The sequence below is a fragment of the Dendroctonus ponderosae genome, unplaced genomic scaffold (genome assembly GCF_020466585.1).
Source record: "Dendroctonus ponderosae isolate FM_Combo_2020 unplaced genomic scaffold, Dpon_F_20191213v2 Dpon_F_20191213_1, whole genome shotgun sequence".
NCBI lineage: Eukaryota > Metazoa > Arthropoda > Insecta > Coleoptera > Curculionidae > Dendroctonus > Dendroctonus ponderosae.
Window position 1 is genome coordinate 31,193,228 of NW_026017110.1, and position 15,713 is coordinate 31,208,940.

At 36.5% G+C, this 15,713-nt stretch overlaps 2 protein-coding genes across 6 annotated transcripts in view; one reads left to right on the top strand and one right to left on the bottom strand.

Moving 5' to 3' along the window:
• The window catches only part of LOC109540798 (diphthine--ammonia ligase), a 20,547-nt gene extending 7,368 nt beyond the window's left edge, over window positions 1–13,179 (top strand). For 3 of the 4 annotated variants that reach the window (XM_048669279.1, XM_019909280.2, XM_019909276.2), the window contains 9 exons: window positions 2,235–2,433; window positions 2,499–2,724; window positions 2,794–3,069; window positions 3,123–3,325; window positions 3,380–3,556; window positions 6,278–6,500; window positions 6,570–6,804; window positions 12,503–12,668; window positions 12,726–13,179. In XM_048669279.1, the coding sequence (XP_048525236.1) occupies window positions 2,286–2,433; window positions 2,499–2,724; window positions 2,794–3,069; window positions 3,123–3,325; window positions 3,380–3,556; window positions 6,278–6,500; window positions 6,570–6,804; window positions 12,503–12,668; window positions 12,726–13,099 (2,028 nt within the window). In that variant the 5' untranslated portion in view covers window positions 2,235–2,285 and the 3' untranslated portion in view covers window positions 13,100–13,179. Of the gene's footprint in view, window positions 1–1,762; window positions 1,919–2,234; window positions 2,434–2,498; window positions 2,725–2,793; window positions 3,070–3,122; window positions 3,326–3,379; window positions 3,557–6,277; window positions 6,501–6,569; window positions 6,805–12,502; window positions 12,669–12,725 lie in introns of all 4 variants that reach the window. The other variant, XM_019909277.2, reaches the window with a different exon arrangement.
• A 134-nt stretch (window positions 13,180–13,313) lies between these two features.
• The window catches only part of LOC109540797 (ATP-binding cassette sub-family G member 4), a 70,542-nt gene continuing 68,142 nt past the window's right edge, over window positions 13,314–15,713 (bottom strand). For both annotated transcript variants that reach the window (XM_048669272.1, XM_048669270.1), the window contains 3 exons: window positions 14,719–14,988; window positions 14,509–14,664; window positions 13,314–14,446 (listed from right to left, as the gene is read on the bottom strand). In XM_048669272.1, coding sequence (XP_048525229.1) covers window positions 14,102–14,446; window positions 14,509–14,664; window positions 14,719–14,988 — 771 coding nt within the window. In that variant the 3' untranslated portion in view covers window positions 13,314–14,101. The remainder of the gene's footprint in view (window positions 14,447–14,508; window positions 14,665–14,718; window positions 14,989–15,713) is intronic.

A 15,713-nucleotide genomic window follows, 5' to 3' on the forward strand; every position in this document is an offset into this window, starting at 1 on the left:
CCCCTTATATACATACGGTTCTTGAATTAGAACGACATCTGATGATGTCTTTAGCATACACTCACTGAGGGCGGCCGAAGCCGCCCGGCAGTGGTGCAGATTTATTTGAACTACCCGCACGCGGGCGGGTCGTCCAGCCAGTCAGGTTTTCCTCAGAAGTGGCGACGTACCTGCGACCAGTGCCCCCTGTTCCACAGCGGGAATGGGTGCTCTGGGTTGCTGCCCCTGCGCCTCCGCGGTGGTGGCCGTAGTGCCAACCAGCCCCCCGGAGAAGCCACTTTTCTGGCCCTTAACAGTAACCGCGGGGGTTGGAATGGTGACCTGCCCCCCCGAGGTTCCAACATGTTGTCGGTTTCCCCCGGTACTGGCGGGTACCTTCCTCCCCTCCGTTTTTGTTGCCCCTTGTTTTGTGGCCTCTTGGGCTTGTTCAGGTTCCTTGCCAGAGGAGAGCGCCCTGAACGTAACCCTCGAGAAGTTGTAGTGGGGTCTGTATTGGATCTCACCCAACTTTTCCCACGAGTTCTGGTCCATGAGGATCGTTAGCAGCCTACCGCTGGCTTGCTCGTTTCCCAACCCCACAAGCTTCCAGGTACTGGTGTTCAGATTATTCTGGACACCGATCCTGGGTAGTGTCCTCTCCGGAGGTGTAATTTCGGGGATGAACACTATTGCCCTCTTTGGCTTGGCAAGCCTGTTTGCCTCCACAAGCACCAGCTCCGCCCCAGTCCAGGGTTTCGCCTCTCCCAATTTAACGCCTTACTTATACATGCACCTTACTACAAACACGACATTATAACCACACTTACAGCTTACGCCGTTTGCTACCTGTTACCCTAGTGGACTAGTTGGTGTCTGAGCCTTTTTTTCCTGGGTCCCAGATCTTCAGGAGTGTAACTGACAAGGTTACGCAGATCTTCGTTGGAGTGGCTTCCAGCTTTCTAAAAGTCTGCTTTCGCTTTCCTTGCGAGAAACTCTCTTAGTGGCTGCCACTCCAGGTCCCTGTAGATTTGGGAGTTTCCAACAAACCAGGGCGCATCTATGGCCATCAGCAGAACTCGTTTTTTTGTGGCCTGAAGTCTATTCAAGTGACACTCAGCTGCATATCCCCACGCAGTGGGGGCATACGCCAGTGTCGTCCTGATTATGGTCTTGATGAGGAGTAGCTTGTTCCTAATACTCATGTGGCTTCTTCGATTGAGGAGTGGATGCAACTTGGCAGTTGCCTTAACCTTGTCGATGGCGGTTTTCATGTGCTTCTTCCAGGTCAGCTACTTATCTATCTAAAACAACACCCAAATATTTAGTATATCCTTCCCATTCGATGTTTTGTCACTCTATGGTGATGTTGCCATCGACACTGTCTTGCTTCCTGCCAATAAGTATGGCCTGGCTCTTCTCTGCATTTATGTCAAGCTTCCAATTGATGAACTACTGATGTAGTTCGTCAGTGGAGTGCTACCACTTCAGGATTGCTGTTGTTCAGGAACTCGAACCAGCTCTGGACGGCGAGTCCTTAGCCCATTGACGTTCCAAGACGCTACTGTAAAACTGTCAGAGGACTCTGAGACTGCTTCTAAGGACTCCCTGCCCATTGCCGCTATTTGTTTCTGCCTACTGCGAGGTGTGGTCTTTTTTGGGGTTGTTTTCCTGTCTTCCTTGCGGACGACCGGAATCATGTGTTAAACGGGCTGAACTTCGAACACCACTTTTATTTTCTTTTTTCTCAACTCAATTGTTTTTTATTGATTGATATTGATCTAAGGTGCGATGTTGTACCGTTATGCGATTCGTCCCGCGTCTACCTATTGGACTCCTCAGTAAGGCGTAAGTGCGAGAAGGCGTCTCTATTGTGCGGTGAGATGTTGGCTAATTCTTGAAAACCGGAGTTATTGCTGCCACCTGTGAGTCAGTGGTTGAAGTACGTCACAGATCATTGATGCATGGCCTTTTACAATCACCCTGTATAATACATAATTTTTTTTAAGTTCGGGAAATAATAAAATATCTTAATATCTGTTACATTTTCTGATCAAATAACCCAATCCTCATAAAACGACAAATTTTGCTCACTCATACATTCATTCACAATCCTCCGCTTGAATTAAACGCTGCATATTACCGAGCATGTGTGGATAAATCCTTTAATATGCATGCACCAATTGTTAATAACAAAACTAATTTATTGCCAATCGTATGATCACTTGTCCTACGACTACATCTTCATTTTCTTTCAGCTTAATCTAGATTTACATTTAGTTACCAGTTCTTAGAACATTTAAATCAAGATGAGGGTAGTTGCAATGGTTAGTGGCGGCAAAGACAGCACATTTAACATGATGCAATGCATCGCCGCAGGCCATAACATAGTCGCTTTAGCCAATCTAGTTCCTCACAATAAAACTGAAATAGATAGCTATATGTATCAAAGTGTAGGTAAGTCATGTGAATTTCTGGAAATAACTGGCAAATAGCTATCGATTCAATATGATTTGTTGCAGGTCATGAAGCCATAGATTTAATAGCTCAAGCCGTAGACTTGCCCATATTTAAGAGAGAGACGTTTGGAGTCTCTAAAAAGAAAGGAAAAACGTACTATCCCTGTGAAAATGATGAGGTTGAAGACTTGTATTTGTTATTGCAAGAGATACAGAAAGAAATTGAATTTGATGCCGTCTCAGTTGGTGCCATTCTTAGCGATTACCAAAGAGTTAGAGTAGAAAATGTGTAAGTGTGGAAGAGCATATTAAATTCTTCGGCAACATGATTTTCAATATAAATCTTGCTTATTTGCAGTTGCAACAGACTGAAACTCACCCCTCTAGCTTACCTTTGGCAGCGGAACCAAAAAGAGCTACTGGATGAAATGATCAGGTGTGAAGTGGACGCCATAGTGATCAAAGTTGCAACTTTAGGCCTAGACCCTAAAAAACATTTGGGGCGCAGTTTAAGTCTGTTACAGCCTCACCTTTTGAAAATGCATGAAAAGTATGGCCTAAACGTGTGTGGTGAAGGGGGCGAATATGAAACAGTGACTTTGGATTGTCCCCTATTTAAGAGCAGACTTGTTGTGTAAGAAAGGTGGGTTTTACGTCGTAAAGGCTTCAATTTTAAATTCCGTTTAGGGAGGACTCTGAAATTATCATGCACCAAAACGATCCAATAGCTCCAGTTGGATTTCTCAGATTCAATTCGCTTAATTTGGAATTCAAGCTACCTGTCCTTAGTTTGGAAAGCAGGTTGGATGGTTTACCGTTGAAAGATAGCTACGGCTACGTTACTGAATATAGCGATGATTCTACTTTCGAGCTAACCCATGATGATGCAGGTACTAATTAGTAGAGTTTTTTTACTAGCACCTGATTATTTTCTATCCAATTAGATGGAGACAACAATGATCTTCTAATAGAGCAAGAGATAACTGATAACTTAAAGTCTGATGTATTGCAAAAGTCCAGTTGTGGCGTTAGCAAGGAGGGTTGGTTCTGGGTGGCAGGTATTCAAGGTTATTCTAATGATCCTGGTGGTGCTTTGGAAGACGCTATATGTAAACTAAAGTGTAGGTATGCATTGGAGTGTAGAATTTGTTATGTAAGGCAGTTTGCAATGGAAAATAGTAGAACTGGGCCAATACCTTATTAGGCTAGTGCAAATAATTTTTTTGGAAAAAATATTAACAGGCCTGGACTAGGCGGAAAATGTTGTTGAGATTCCAACTTTAAGAAAAAATCAAATTTAAACACGAAAACACTGAAAATGGTAAATAGAGGTGCAGTTTAGGGCTTTATGACGTTTTTTGCGGACAATAAAAATCTAAAACTTTTTTACTCTTTTTGACATAACCTCAAATTAACGGTCAAAATGGTAAAAAAGACAATTTTTCAGTATTTAATTTTTTTCTCGCGCATAAATTATTTAAGTTACATTAAGATCTGTAAAGTATGCCTTTGTTGGAGTTGAATAAGCAGGATTTTTTGTAGTTCCGAAGACGACTAGTTTTTGAGTTATGCGCATTTTTCTAAAGAACTACCTTTATCTTCTTTCGAAAAATTAATTGTCTTGATATTGGTTTTTGTATTTCGAAGATCTAGAAGTGATCATAAGAGCGAATTTCAAATATATTCCTGTTCATAGTTGTATTCCAACGTTAATATGTCTAGCAAATATTTTATGTTATTTATTTAACCGTTTCAATATGGTTTGCGCTACTTACTCTAATAAAATTCTTTCAACTGTAATAATCGTACATGAAAGCAACTTAAGTTATGTAAAAATAGTCCATTATTAACAGAAATAATGAAGACAATCGAAAATCATTAAACATATTGAAAACTTCGTGATTCAGACTTCAGTTTTTTGCAATTCTCAGCGGTTTAACGATAAATATACCATTTTATAGTAGAGATTACAGCGATTAAAATGCTCACTTTTAAAATACAAAAAAATCAAGATAATTGTTCTTGGAAAATAAGGGTAGTTTTTTCGAAAAATGTACAAGGTGTATCTCACAAACTATAGGTCGTATCGATTTTATGTAAAAACATTTATGAATAAAGTGAAATTGCTAGAAATTACTTTCAAGTTTGCAAAATGGACACTAAAGGGCAACATTTCAACAAAATATTTTAAAAGCAGATGGTTTACGGTTCTAGATAGCCTAAGGTATGTTCAAAATACGTTCATTCTATTCCTAACGGAATTTTACTTACTTTGGGTTGGAGTGTCATCGTTCTAGCTAGTCAAATAATGGGGGATGGCCAAATATTGGTTTGACAATTTATTGATAGCTACGTATTGGCTTAACCAAATTCTATATTTTAATTCTAGTTAAAAGGCTCTTTAATTGCTTTAGTTGCTTTTTGGTTGGCCAGAGGGCGCGTTATCAAGGGTAGTCAAACGTTACGGGTTTTCTTCAAATTTCTAAATAGAATGATATATTTAATACTTATTAATGTAATAATGATTTTAACTGATTCGAAAGACAATGAAAAATGAAACAAAATAGTGAGAACCGCATAACGATATATTTTTTGCAACCGAGGATATAAATAAATTTATGGCAAAAACAGCTTATACCGCTTTTACGACTATTCCTTTTCGTAATACTCAATGAATTTGTTTGACAGTCAAACTTGAAGACTTCTTGGACTCTTTTCTAAAATGCCTGTTACAAATGAGGAAGGTTTTGATATGTTAACATTTTATTTTAAATAGTGCTTAATAAGCAAAATTAACCATACGATTCATCACATTACTGTAAGAAACAGGCTTGAGCGTTGCATTCAAACCGTTGGCAACCATTTTGAGCATCTAGGCAGGTTTTAATGTCAAATGTCCATTTCACTTGCAGGAATCCTTAAAATATAACAATGGTTCTTATCAGGACAATTAATTTTGTTTTATTAGAATATTATTGTTAGTGTTGATATGTCCGGTTACAAAAAACAAATATGTCGGTATGCGGTTTTCACTGTGGCTTGTTTCATTTTTCATCCTCTTTCTAACCACCAAAAATATTATATATCATTTGAAAATTGGGAAAAAAGCGACAAAGTTTGACCACCTTTGATAACGCGCCCCTGGGGGCCAAAGAAGCAATACAAATCAATTAAAGAGCCTTTTAACTATAGTTTAAATATTGAATTTGGTTAAGCCAATACCGAGCAATCAATGACTTTTTATGACTAGCTAGAACAACAGAAAGAAAGTACTTTCAACATACCTTGGTGTATCTAAAACGGCTAAATATCCGTTTTTAAAATGTCTTGTTGCAGTTTTGCCCTATAGCGGCTATTTTCTTCTTGTGGTCACTATACTTATCTATTTTTTTTACCTGAAATCGATAAGACTAATAGTTTGTGAGATACGGCTGATCACCTCTCTCAGGTGGGCCACTAAGCTAAAACTGGAAAACTAGTCGCCTTCTGAACTATTAAAACACACCATTGCGTTAACCTCCATTAACAATACCGACGATGAGTGGACAGTGGACAGGCGAACGGTTTTTGTGCGAATTCGGTTTTGCAATACTGCTGTTTTACGCATTTTCTCCCCTTATGCGGTAATTAATTTCACCAGCCTGACATTAAAGCTGGCTCTATAAATGCTTTGCTACAGGTTTTAAAAGGTTAAAAAGACGCATTAAACGAAGTTTATTAAGCAAAATCGTAATACTGTTTAAGCAGAAAAAAACCACTCTCTAGAAGGAGAGGTGAAAGGACTGGTATTGGCCCAAGTCTAGTTAGTTAATTGAAATAAAATAAATAGATTTTAACAATAGTAACGTTGGAGACTAATAGTCACACACTGCAAGACATTTGCGCCATCACTCTGTATATCAGCGATATGGGACAGTTTGTGCATTTAAACGAGGTTTACATTAAGAATTTCCACCATGTGAATCCACCTACAAGGGCCTGTGTCCAAATTCCCATAAACTGCCCTGTTATGATTGAAGCATTGTCCTGGAAAAGTGTGGAAAATGGAGATAGTGAAATAGAGAGGTAAGTCACTTTGAAAGACTGACAAATGTTACGCTCACCTTAGTAAGATATTTAACTACTCCTTTTCAGACAAACAATGCACGTACAGAGCATTTCTCATTGGGCCCCTTGTAATATTGGCCCTTACAGTCAGGCGACTAAGATAGGGGACTTTATCCACCTTGCTGGACAGATCGCTCTGGTCCCTGGAAATATGCAGCTCGTTCCGGGAGGTATTAAAGCGCAGAGTAAACTTGCTGTGCGACATATTGACCGGGTTCTTCGAGCTATGGATTCCAGTGTCAATGTTCGAGATGTTGTACAGGTAATCATTGCACATTCCTCTAAATACCTAGATTTACATTTCATCTTATTGATCACTTACGAGCCCTAACAACTGTGTGTTGTGACGAAGCTCAAAATTCTAATTGAGTAATAATAATATTTAGTTTAAATAATGGTTTTATTTTTATTTTGAAACGATTAAATTTCTCGGAAACCAGTGATCCTTCAAAAAATGTTTCAAATAAGAAGTTAATAAGTGGAAGGGGGAAGTTTATTCGTGTCAGAAAAACAACGCCTACTTCGACCTTGTAGGTTAGGCAGGGGCCAACTTGAGAATTTTACATAGTAACCACATCATTTTATTGAAGATTCGAATAGTGGGGCACTATGGGCCCAAATAAGAAAATTTGTGTCAAAAGAAAATAGCTCTTAGAAATGAATTACGGAACACAGAACAAGAAGGAAGTAGGCGCTTTTTTTGTGACACAAATAAACTTCCCCTTCCCAGATATTAACTTCTTATTTCAAACATTTTTAAATACCTAGATTTACATTTCATCTTATTGATCACTTACGAGCCCTAACAACAATGTGTTGTGACGAAGCCCAAAATTCTAATTGAGTAATAATAATATTTAGTTTAAATAATGGTTTTATTTTTATTTTGAAACGATTAAATTTTTCGGAAACCAGTGATCATAAGAAAAAATGTTTCAAATAAGAAGTTAATATCTGGGAAGGGAAAGTTTATTTGTGTCACAAAAAAGCGCATACTTCGTTCTTGTTCTGTGTTCCGTAATTCATTTCTAAGAGCTATTTTCTTTTGACACAAATTTTCTTATTTGGGCCCATAGTGCCCCACTATTCGAATCTCCAATAAAATGATGTGGGTCACCATGTGAAATTCTCAAGTTGGCCCCTGCCTAACCTACAAGGTGGAAGTAGGCGTTGTTTTCCTGACACGAATAAACTTCCTCCTTCCACTTATTAACTTCTTATTTGAAACATTTTTTCGTAGGATCACTCGTTTCCAAAATATTTAAGCGTTTCAAGACAAAAAACAACCCTGTATAATTTTTTCTTTACAGTTGAAAAATGTGGTCTCATACAAGTTCCCTATCATACAGTAATATGTTAACGCATTAATTTTTCATTTCTTAACAACTAAAAATAAAACAGTAGAAATGTTAAAAACTTATTATATAAAAAAATATTCGGACGTGTATTTTATTGACCGGCGAAATCAATATTACGCATGCATCTGCTAATAAACTAAGTGCGCTAAGATTAAAATCTCTCAGTTTGAGTTGAATACGTTTACAACAGATAAAAAGCTACAATTTATCGTAGCTTTTTAGAAATTATAATAGAAATTATAATAGAAATTATAATTTAATTTCTCAATACAGTAAAGGCAAATCAATGTAGAAAAATTTCAAATGCTCTAAATATTGTTGCTTGTGTTAAAAATTTGTGATAAAAAAGTTCGGGGAGACTGCTAGAGTTGCTGTTCGTGGTAAAAGTTCAGGACGACCCCGTATTATTTCCTGAAAGAGAGCGTTGTGTACTTGTAAAGATCCGCAGATCCAACAGAAGAAGCACCCTACAACAAATTCAAGCTGAGTGGTATCAGGAAGCAACTTTAATACGCCAAAAGTTTGTAACAATTTATTGCAAAAAAATGCGATTTTTGTTTCTAACTTTGAAACTAATGGAGGTACTACGAGCCCCAACGAGATGATTTGTAGAGAATAAAAATATCTACAAAATGAGAGGTCGAACGCTTTAACGTGCCTAACGTGATTAAGTAGGGCAGCTGAATAAAAGGGGGATTTATGTACCAACTTTATGTTCCTGGCTCGCTGGGGGTTAATCTAGGGTTTCTGAACAGGAAAGAGAGGAAACAAACAAGGGCAAATGTCGGGTACACCCGATCCAGATCGGCTGGCACCTAACCACACAGAAACTGTCCTAGCTAAATCGCCTTACTAACTACAATACCTTAACCCACAACTGGAAATTTAACGTTTAGCTAACAACCTGTGCACTTAATCACACCAAGCCTTTATGTAATAATCGACACGGAAAACACAAGAAATGTAATAAGGACTAAAAAGGGCTAAAGTCCGTAAACCGACGCACCTCGCCCAAAAAAAATACAGAAAAACCGCACCCTGAGCCCGAAGAAAACGAAATTCAAAACCACTTGAAAGGGTCGAGAAATCGACCGTTCGCATCGAACGGACCTCGCCGACCGCTCCCGATCCCTCTCGACCCTCAACTCATGCGGAAACTGGTGCCCTGAACAACAGCCTCAATCGAATAATTATTTTCTGCGAAATTCAAGGAAAACAGGAAAATTGGGAGTTTTTTGAAAATTCATAACTCCGTAATTTTTTGAGCTGGAGCGCTAAAATTTTATAATATATATATAATATAATAATTGACACGGACTACTCTCTTTCAATTTTTTTTTTATTTATAATCGGTCTCACGGTAACGCATATAGGCCCGCCGGAAACAAACGAAATGCAAAATTTAAATCGCAATTTTGAGAAAACCAATAATTCAACAGCACCCGCCATAGGCACGTATAAAGGACATTATAATCCCTACTTTCGCTCAAAATTTTAGGGCTCTATCTCAAAAAATGACGGAGCTATGAATTTTCGAAATAACGCCTAATTGCCCGGTTTTTCCTAAATTTATCAGAAACTAATTGTCCAATTGAGGCGTTCGACCTCTCATTTTGTAGATATTTTTCTTCTCTACAAACCATCCCGTTGGGGCATTACGATTGCTTCATTAGTTTCAAAGTTATAAACGAAAAGACAAAAATTGCGTTTATTTTGAAATAAATTGTTAAGAACTAACATATGGACCGGAAATGCGAGTAGAAAACACTTACCTATTCATCTGCTCATTATCTTTTATATCATCGCACAATTGGTTTGCTACTAGTATTTTTGTCACGCAAAAATGCTATAGATGCGAATGCAGTAGATTATGGCTGCATAAATCTGATTACAGTTTTGATAAAGAAGGTGATAATTTTATGGGGTTCAGTATAAAATAATATTATTATTTCATCTGCTTTGTTTATACGCAAAGGAAAAGCCACTATTTAGAGCTATCCAAAAGCAAAGACGTTTGAATTGGGCTAAATCTAAAATATCTTGGACAACGGAAATGCGGAGTAACGTTATTTACGTAGCAAAATTAGAGGCCTTTCATAAATACTGTCTAAATCGTACAGTCAAATTTCTCCAAGAGAGTATATTATTAGTAGGATCTATGAGTGGTAAACGCTTTGGCAAATATGAGTTTGTTGATGGAACTAAATGCAGAACACTATCAACAAATGTTAACAAGAAGTTTAATTCCAACTATGGAACAATATTTTGGAATTGAAAACTGCATATTTCAACAGGATGGGTTTTGCGCAGAGCTAAACCGACCAAAAAGTGGTTTGGAGATCATAATTTCAAAGTCTTATCGTAGTTGTATTAAAGTGCGTCCGAATATTTATTTATCAATTTGTTTATATTTTGTAGTACAAGTTTGTTACATTTTTTATAATTTGCTACAGAGAAAAAGCAGATAAAAAAATATTTTCCATTGTCAGCCTTTATGCTGCGTAAAGGGATAATGAATTCATTGTTCAGTAGAAGAAACAAAAAAGTATATTAAAAGTAAATATAAATTGTCGATGAATGTTTAAGTGGACTGTATTTTTGTATTATTTTCTTCTTCGTGCGCGTCCCTATCTGAGATGGCACTCCCAACACCGATTTAAGTATATGAATGCACTCAACCGACGAATTAAAACCCGATTGTCGGCAAAATTAAAATGTATATTGCCCAGAACGTTATTTCTACACACGTCTTGTTTTGTTTTTTTTTTTTCAATTACCTTAGTTACTAGAAACAAATACAACTTAAAATAAAAAAAACTAATTGTTACATTGGCTTCTAGACTAACTTATGTGGTTGGCAGGAGAGACAAATAGATCTTATTTACTCATTTCCCAACATAAATGGTTTATTTTCTCATTGAACATCGTGCGAATGTATACATAGTTGTTTGGGCTCGTATACTATTTTGAATGCAAAAATCCGTTGGATTTAATTCGTTTTAGTCCTATTTAATCTATTATATTTCTATGCTATCTTTCTCTATTCTATTCTATAAATATTTATATTAAGTGACCTGCATGGGTTAATGCGGAAGTGTTGTAAATTTTGTCTTTGGTTTAGTTCCAGTTTACTTTTTCACTGCTCGCCTTGTAAATTGGATATGAAACTCTTGTATATTTCACTTTCTAAATTTACCAGCCCGGTGAAAAGACCATTCAGTTTAGATCTTCTGAAAACTCATTGTTCAAGACTGTTTTGTGTGAACAAACTGTTTGAATTGATTTCTTTAATTCGCAGCGGCCAACGGTTTTTTTTAAATTAACATTACGAAGATACTTGCCGCTTTATGCTTAAATCATTAAAAGTGTCTTGACTTTCATTTGTGAAACTAAAAGGCAAGTAGAGAAAAAGTAATTTTATTGTTTGAAATTATTTCCCAAAGCAATCATATAAATGTCTATATTTCAATGTCTTGCGTGACCGAGTGTTTTTTAATAAGTCTACGATATTTTCAGGGCATTTTCTTAAACACGTCTTCCTGTTAAACGATTTACTTGAATTTTAGTTATTTATCAGTAATTTTTTATATACTCTCGATATACGGACGAAATTTGATGTTTTCCAGTTTAGTAGCATGGGAAATTTAAATTTCATGGTAGTTTTGCTCTTCCATGTGGAGTTCTATCTACATGTCTTTTTTCCTTAGAGGGCGCAGATTTTGTCAAGTGACTTTTTTAAATTATGTAAATTTAAATTAAATTATCTTACAGTTAAGTAGTATTCATTATCATTGTAAGTATTAAAAAAAAATGATAAACTTAAATAATTTTAAAACAAAAAAAAGAACAAATTCAAGTTTATCATGCTACTAAGGTCCCAAATATCGATATTATTCCAAAAATGATTTAAAAAAAGTTTCAATTACATTACAAACAGTTTACATTAATCTTAGAAATAGACTGCTAACTTAATTTATTAAAAATCACGTGATTTTACTTAAACACACACTGACCATCGTTAAGGTTACAAGTGCCAACATACTGGCAACCCTTAGAATAGGCTAACAAAATAATTCTTGTTTGTCTGCATGTGGTAGCGTTGGAAAGGCTGATTACTACTCAACAAAAATTTCTGAGGAATCGCCTTGGGAAATATCGGACTCTCATTACAAAACACCCGGTATATGTCGTGTCACAGACACAGTTGAACTTCACTGGCAAACGTTTGTTTTCAATGTTAACAAAAATTGAAGTTTGAGGCTAAAAAGAAAAGTCCTAATTTTGCTCGAAATTGGGTACGATGGATGCGCAAAAAGTTTACCTCACAAGAGAGATATCATATATTATTTTAGGGCAGTGCTTCCCTGCAATGGTTTATCTTACTCGGTTTGTTGTCTCTTCCCTCCTAAGTTAAAAGAAATCAACTCACAGAGCAAACAAAAATAAGAATAATAAAAATGCTACGGGTCGCACATTACCAGTAGTTCGTAGTCTCTATTCCTGCTTTATATTAAACAATAATATTTAGTAACTTCTCGTTTGAGTACATTGTAAGTTTTCAAGGTGTTTGAATTGAATCATAATTTCTTTCTTTATTGTTAGGGTGTTTGTTACGTCACTCACAGTTCATACATTGAACCAGCTAGGAAACAGTGGGAAGCTAAAACGAACAATGCCATCGTTCAGTATGTTGTGGTGACAGGATTGCCCAGAGGAGCCCTTGTGGAATGGCACGTCTGGGCTCACAAGCATAATAATCAATTTGAATGTAAGTTTTACACTCAAACCTTAAGAAGTTCTATTTAAGACATGCTTCTCTGTTTAGATGAAGAAAGAGGCAAATGCATCGATCAATACTCAATATCGTTATACAGAAGAGTGAACTATGAAAACAACGTAGCAGCCATAGTATGTCGGTTGGACGGTACTGACGATGGCGAGGTGTTAACTAACAAAATTTTTCTCGAAACTCTGTCGTATTGCATAGAAAAATTGAAACAAGGGCACGAGAATGTCGACAGGTGCGTCTACAATCTTAAAATTTTCTTTTCGGTACTTAAAATTGCACACATCGCATCTCTAGTAGATATTGTGGAAACATTCGCCGAAAGTATTTGTTTGGTTTACACGTTTGTGCCTGTGGTCAAGCTGAAAAGCTTGAAGACTTTCTTATCGATTTCCGGTGTACGTAACCAGTGATAAATTTAATACTCATTTCAGCACTAAGGATAGATACTTTATTATATTTTATTAATAAACGCTTTATATTTAAGAGTAAATAGGTAGCAATATTTTGTTCCACTTCCTAAATTATTCCCAATATTTAGCAACAAACTGAACTTAAAAATATGATCTGACTCCCAATGCGGTGATTCGTTTGTCGATTTCCCATGCAAAAAATCAAACTCACATGAAACAGTAAACACTTTTTATATTTTAAACCCATAAGAATTAAATAATCACCGTATTACAGTACAATTGCATAAAAATATTACTATTAGTTTAATATAACAATAAAACAGTTTCAAAAGATGTTGAAAAACAAACATTCGAGAGGCAAAGCCAGGTTTAACATATATAATGCTATATTATAACTAATAATGACACATCAAAAAACATCTCTGCAATAATTTGTTTGATGTGTGATGTCGGGTGTATAAAAAAATAGTTTTAGTTTATATATAATATAAATGCTTCCAAAATATGACAACGACAATTTTAGTTCAGCGTATTTGAACGGCCAGACCAGCTCAGCCGAACTGCGCATCGGATTACTCTTTAAACAATAAGATAATGAAGACTTTACCAAGATCCGGGCAACATTTACTGGCAAGCGGTATTTTTAATTACATTTCACAGCCCCTATTTCTACTATCACTAAATATATCATTCTACATAGTATCAAAAAGTTGTGATTATACATATGATTCACAAAAATATTATTTATAATTGGTGCTCCTGTTAATTATATACATATAATATAGGTAAACGCCATGTGGATTGCACAGGCCATCATAAATTTCGTGTCCATGATTAAATTATTGTGATAAGGTTTTTAACAAAGGAAGAGGCAAAAAGTGGTCGAAATGTACTGTAAAGCTTTGGCATTGGCAATTTAAAATAAACCATTTTCTTATAATCAATGGGTGGAATGGGTAGCAGTACTATTTTCAAAAGTTTCCAACCCGTTTCTGTGTTTTATTAACGATTCGTTTTAAGCTTCCATTTCAGAAACAAGTACGCGGCAATTCTTAAAACAAAGAAGATAGCCACTAATGCAACTGCGTCTACCAAATAGCTCGAGTTGATCATGTCCAGCTCCTCAAGGGTGATTTGGGGAGATTTGAAGTGACAATAGCTAACGAAGCACTGCAATTTAGCCCTGTCAAAGCCGTAAGTCGCGAGCGCTGTTCCCTCGAAACCGTATCTGATGTAGGACAAGTAAGTGATCCAACGCAGATAAATCGGAATTGCATCGAACGAGACGAAGAAACCCGAAAAAAGTAAAAATGGTACTGACATCACTGGAGCTAGGAAAACACCGTTCTGCAATTAACAAAAACACGATTAATTGATTATTGCGCCCCCAAATGGTGAAATATATTCACCTGAACATTCATAGCTGCTCCCACCACTAACCCAACGCTCTGTGCTACAAACGAGACCAACAGGCAGGCGCTTAAGAACATTCCGAATCTGAAGATCTCCAACGGCTGCGCTGTCATTAAGTACACGATTGCCACGTATACGATGCAAAAGATTGTCTGTAAAGGATAAACATTGTCTAGGACTTCATAAAAATGCATTCAAGTTCTTACCTGGAATGGCATATCTGAAACTGTAATTGCCAAGTAGTATGAGCGCAACGAGTACCAGCGATTAAAATGTTCTTTCAGCAGTACAGGCATCTCCAAGGGGAAAGACAGGATTGTTATAGTCATGGAAGTGTACATCAAGAACAGCATATTGAAGAATAGAAATCCGAGATTAGAGAGCACTTTGTTGCCGTCATTTCCGATCTGCCAGTACAAGGCGCCGATGAGAAAACCGACAAGAATGTGGGCGAAGAAACGAAGGTACATCAGCGTCTAAAAAAATGTTCAATGTTTTCTTAGTAAAATGTTAGAGTACATCAATGAATGTTTCTAGTTTAGTGCTAAACTATGAGACTGATGTGAAAGCAGCAAACTTTATCAAATGCGCTAACGTCTTTGACATAGTTTCAACCTTCTTCTTCAAGTAAAGTTCAATGTATTACACATTTTATGAGTCATAATAAACATATTATTTGATGTGGAACTTGATTACTTTTAGTCCGGGCAGGGGTCTTTTTGACCACCACATCCAGCAAATCCATTTTATTATTTATTGGAAAAAACGTTAATTTAAACTCAGGGCTCCGTTGCCTACTTTGTAACAACATTGCATGCAATGAAATTTATCCATTTTGCAATTAAATAATTGTTTAAAATAAGCGAAAAGCACAAACACTAAACCCACGATTCTCTCAAAAAATAATGACTAGCAATTAATCTAAAAATTTGCTGTGAATAACATATTTTGCATATACAGGGTTGCTCATTAGTGCGTCAAAGTGCGATATCTCAGTAAATATAAAGTTTACAAGAAAATTCGTCCAACGAAAGTTTTTCACGTTTAAAAGGTCCACATTCTAAAATTACTTTCCAATATACAGGGTGCATCATAAACGTGTGGTAGTTACCAACTCTGGTTTTTTAAATGAAACCCCCCCTTTTTTTTGTTATTTTCAGATTGGCCGTTCAATTTTAATTTATGTTTGTTTCAACCGTTT